Consider the following 5,148-nt stretch of genomic DNA (forward strand, 5'->3'; position numbering starts at 1 on the left):
ACACCAGAAAGGTTGAAAACCCATGTTCAAAATAGAAATACAAACTGGTCAAACTGTTGCAAAAGAAAATTTTAATGTATCCTCACTACCTTTGGTAGACCGTGTAAAGATTATGGATAACAACATGCAATTGTTGTTGAACTCTGGCGTTCAAAGAAAGTGTGCAGCAGAAAAGGCAGGTTCTGAGTTATGATAATTCTATGATGTTTAAATCGTGCTAATCCTACTTGTGCTGGGTTTTGTTTTGTTAAGCCTTTGTAACTTATATGTAAGTGGCCATTGTAACTTATGTGTAAGTGCAGAACAAAATGATAGTTTTATCTGTACAGTACATAATAAGCTATTTCTTAGACGTTTGTGATGTTTGGTACTTCCTGTAAAGAAACCTTCACTATGGTGCAGCTTTCTTTCTCACAGAAGTATAAGATAGATATTGTAAATTGTTTTATCTTTCTGAGCTTAAATTTAGTTATGTTTGTTTTCTTTGTTCAAAAAACATGGAATTTTGTTTCTTTATTCTTTTAGCAAGTGTCTTGAATCTCTATTTTAAACAAAACGTTACTGGTCCCTAACTGATACCAAAAAACCTGGGTTCAGGACACTCGAATGTGGATACAATTCTGCATATTGTACATGACTAACTCAGTTATTCATTCTGTATTGACGGAAGATAACCCTTGGTAAACAGATGAATATTGCACTGTTTCTTAACAGGGACTATTCTGGCCTAGTGCTGCTTTCCACCTGTCATCAAACCACCAAACACATTGAGGATGCCTTCATACAAGCTCGGAGAAAGAAGGAAGCAATTGCCAATTACTGGTAATGGTTGAGTTATTATACAAATCGTAAAAAAGAAAAGTATAAAAGCGAAGATAGGCTAACCTGGGGTTTGTGTCACACATACTAATCTAAGGAACAAAATCTGCAATAACAGTGTAATGGAAACACAACCTTTTAACTACTTGACAATAAAATAGAGCTGCCATTTAGATACACCCAGAATTGGGCATTAGATTTTTCTTAGATTTTCTCTGCATTCGAAGCATATCAAAGCTACTTCACGCAAGCTTTGCTCTGTTAAGGTGCCAATGTCATAGATGCTAGTGGCTGTGCATTACTGAGCACCGTGAGTAATAGGGCATAAACTGGATATTCATGAGCACAGGGCCATCACTAACTACGTTTGTACCCCATTTTGACTTGGCAATAGCACTCCAACCAGCAGTTTAAAATACCTGTCAAGCGTTTTGAGCAATGTTTTGAAATGCACCTTGCATTAAAAAACATAGATGTATTTTGTCTTCTTTCTTGCTTTTAGAAATCTCTGTGCTAAATTCTGCCCTCAACTGATTTTGTGGCCAGCTGCCGGACCTGTGTCGCTGCAGATGTGCAAGTGTGGCTAAGAGATGGTGGAGGGACATGAATATGGTAGGATATGTAGGGGTGAGCAGGGGTGCGAGAATATTGCTCAAGAGGTATCACAGAAGATAAGAGAGCCCAAGAGGCAGAATAGGAGGCGAGTGGCTGGGATGCAGAATAGGAAAGGTTGTGAAACTTGTTATGAGATGTTGAAGGAGGCGGTGAGGGAATGAACACATCCCCTTCAATTGCTTGGCTTTCAACACATAATTATTTCTTAAATTTCTTAACTTCTCGACGTAAGAACAATATTTCAGAAGTAATACATTGGATGTAAACTATTTTAAGAAGCCCTGAGGACAAGAGAAGGTACTGTATAATGAAGTCCTTTCATTGTTTAATTATATAAATTTACTGGATCAATTTATTCTATATAACAGTATTAAGTTCAAAGATTTGAAATGATAAATGTATGGCACATGAAGATGGTGTGAATTGCACCCTACTGCTTCAGAGTTCTGCGTGTTGGTGGATTCTCTTTTGTATTTATAATTACTGCGTTTTCCTTTTTTAACAGCGCAGTGACAGTGGGTGTCCCAGAACCTGTGGAGGGAGAAATCAGTGTTGCTTTGAAAAAACAGAATATTGGGGAGCATAATCTGGTAATTATTCTATTTAATACACCCCCCTCCACTTCAGAACGAACAGTGAGACAAGGTGGCAGGTTAGTGAGAAATACGTGGAAAATCAGAAACTGGCAACCGTGTACTGCAATGTGTAATTCATGCACGGCAATACATGGGCTTCTTCACATGGGATCTCTTTATCATGAGATCTTGCTGTTGGCTCCGCTGTCGAACGAGATGCTGAGCCATATCTCTAGACGAAGGGAGAGAATATGAGTGGGACATCTATCTTTCTATCTCAAAGCATTCTTCCTGCTATTGATAACAAAGTAAAATCATTGGAAGCAGCCTGCATGCAGTTGACTACTAATTCTCTTGCAGAAGAAATACAAGAAATATAAAAAAGTAACATGTTCGAATTCCTGCTGCTTTGATAATCTAGACTGCACTTCTCTATTCTGGAAGTAATGACAGCCCCATATCCCCAGTAGTCATGTAGTGACAGAAATGTAGCATAGATATACAATCACTATTCCTGCCTACATGGGTTTGTAAAACTTGCAATGATGTTGCTTCATCATATTTTATGGCAATGATAGGTGGTTCCTGTGTTTCATCCCACTCCTGGAAACTTTCAGCGGAAGGAAGTAAAGAAGGCTGTTACACGGTACAAGGTCCTGGACACTACAGATAGCTGTGCATTGGTACAGCTTCAGCCTCTTACATGTGAGTCAGTCAGACATCAGCTGTCAAAATATTCCCTATTTTATCAGTGAAAGGAGTGCATACGAGATGGGCTTGGGAGTCGTCATAGTGTAGGCAATGGTGAGAGTGGGGAGAAACCTATCTTTGCAGGGGAATATGAGCTAGTGTCTACACCTAGGTGGAGTGGTAACATGCCCATACTTTACTGGAACTTGGTGTGTAGAAACTCGCTGGCTTTGAAAGCAGACCAAGGTAGGCCAGCAGCACGGTTCAATTCCTGTACCAGCCTCCCCGAACAGGTGCCGGAATGTGGCGACTAGGGGCTTTTCACAGTAACTTCATTGAAGCCTACTTGTGACAATAAACGTTTTTCATTTCATTTCATTCATTAGAAGAAGCAGCGGTTGCTGTCTGTACCTTCCATTGACGAGCGAATTGACAGAAATGAACCTGGGCTGAAACAGGATTAGGGAAAGGGCCAGGAATATTTTAAGCTGAGCAACGGGAGTTTTGGGAGTTTCTAATTTCATAATTGGGAATGGAGCCTCTTTGATGCCTCTATGCTGGTGATCTTCACTGCCTCAATTTCTGATGGCCACAAAGATAGAAGAGCGGAGGTCAGTTGCACAGGCCAGCAGATTGTGTCTTTCTCATTTTTGTCTCCATTACTGAAAGTTGACAAATGGTGGGGAAAAAATGATTTAGTTGGCTCACATCCTGAACTCTTAGCTTTGTACCGATTTAAGAAACAGTCTGAGTCCCAGAAAGTCTAAAATTAAAAAAATTGTTCAAAAATCATACATAGATCTATCATTCTTATTTTAGCTCCCATTTAAGTTTTAAACACCAGTCCCAATCCCCATGACATTTTCCAACAGTGAAATATTTTTGATAACAGGGCTGTGTCGCTTCACTTTAATTAAGCTGTTGCTATTTCCTAACTAAGATTGACAATTTTCCAATGTTTGCATGTTTTTCTCCCCCAGCCTTTGAGAGCCTGTTGCAGGTCCACCTCACTGTCAAACTCTGTGCCGCTCTTGGCGATCACGTTCATTCTGTGAGACTGGGAAAGGTTCTTGGAGTTCCGTTCTGCCTTCCAGTGGAATCAGCAATTCCTCAAACTCAGGTAACTCCACTGTAGCAGTATAATAAGGATAGGATGCTGAAGTAGGAATGGGATATTGTTTGGAAGGATGAGCAGAAGGGAAGTAGTTTTTCTGGGTAGGGTTGAGGGTTGCGATGAGTGTGCATGCGTGAGAGGAATTTTAAAACTCTTATTCTTTGTTTTCGAAACCTTCCATGCCTCACCGCTCCCTATCGTTCTAATCTCCAGCCTAGATCCACAGAGATATTAACATTCCTCTAATTCTGGAAACTCTGAAATTCCCTTCTCTCTTCCAGCACCCCCTTTAAAATTGTATCATTTAGTCTACATTGCAGTTTGTCGTTCTTCCTCCAAAAACGTATTGCTTCACACTGCTCTGCATTAAATGTCACCTGCCATGCGACTGCTATTTTCACTAGTTTATCTATGTCCTGAAGTCTATTACCACCACCTTTATTGTTTATAAATCTGTGAATTAAATGAGCTGTGATGATTTTGCTCCATCCTCATAGGGTGACTCGGTAGCACAGTGGGTAGCACTGTTGCTTCCCAGCGCCAGGGATCCAGGTTTGATTCCCGACCTGGGTCACTGCCTGCGGCTCTGCACGTTTTCCATGTGTCTGTGTGGGTTTCCTCCGGGTGCTCCAGTTTCCTCTCACAAGTCCCGAAAGACGTGCTTGTTAGGGTGAATTGGACATTCTGAATTCTCCCTCAGTGTACCCGAACAGGCGCTGGAGTGTGGCAACTAGGGGCTTTTCACAGTAACTTCATTGCAGTGTTAATGTAAGCCTACTTGTGACACTAATAAAGATTATTATTATAATCATTGATTCATGCTAACATCATCATATTTCCAGTCTTAAGGATCTTCCCCTATGCTCTCAGGGATACATTAGACATTTATGTCCAAATCTTAACTTGAAGTTGAATTAGTCTTGTGTCTGTCCCAGTATCAGTAGATATCATATTTACAGTGCAGAAGGAGGCCATTTGGCCCATCGGATCTGCACCGGCTCTTGGAAAGAGCACCCCACTTAAGCCCTCACCTCCACCCTATCCCCATAAACCAGTAACCCCACCTGACCCAAGAGCAATTTAACAGGGCTAATTTAACATGGCTAATCCATGTGCTAACCTGCTCATCTTTGGACTGTGGGAGGAAACCGGAGCGCCCGGAGGAAACCCACACAAACACTGGGAGAACGTGCAGACTCCACACAGACAGTGACCCAAGCTGGGAATCAAACCTGGGACCCTGGAGCTGTGAAGCAACTGTGCTAACCACTTTGCTACCGTGCTGCCCACCAAGGTATTGGAAACCCTTGCTGACCCTTTACTTAACTCATTTAG

The 5,148-nt window shown here is 41.3% G+C and overlaps 1 protein-coding gene across 1 annotated transcript in view; it reads left to right on the forward strand.

The window, feature by feature from the left end:
- LOC140388495 (mitochondrial mRNA pseudouridine synthase RPUSD3-like) overlaps window positions 1-5,148 on the forward strand; it is a 34,880-nt gene that overhangs the window by 24,853 nt on the left and 4,879 nt on the right. The window contains exons 6-9 of the mRNA XM_072472778.1: window positions 715-822; window positions 1,940-2,024; window positions 2,588-2,714; window positions 3,680-3,819. Coding sequence (XP_072328879.1) covers window positions 715-822; window positions 1,940-2,024; window positions 2,588-2,714; window positions 3,680-3,819 — 460 coding nt within the window. The remainder of the gene's footprint in view (window positions 1-714; window positions 823-1,939; window positions 2,025-2,587; window positions 2,715-3,679; window positions 3,820-5,148) is intronic.

The sequence above is a fragment of the Scyliorhinus torazame genome, chromosome 13 (genome assembly GCF_047496885.1).
Source record: "Scyliorhinus torazame isolate Kashiwa2021f chromosome 13, sScyTor2.1, whole genome shotgun sequence".
Taxonomy (NCBI): Eukaryota; Metazoa; Chordata; class Chondrichthyes; order Carcharhiniformes; family Scyliorhinidae; genus Scyliorhinus; species Scyliorhinus torazame.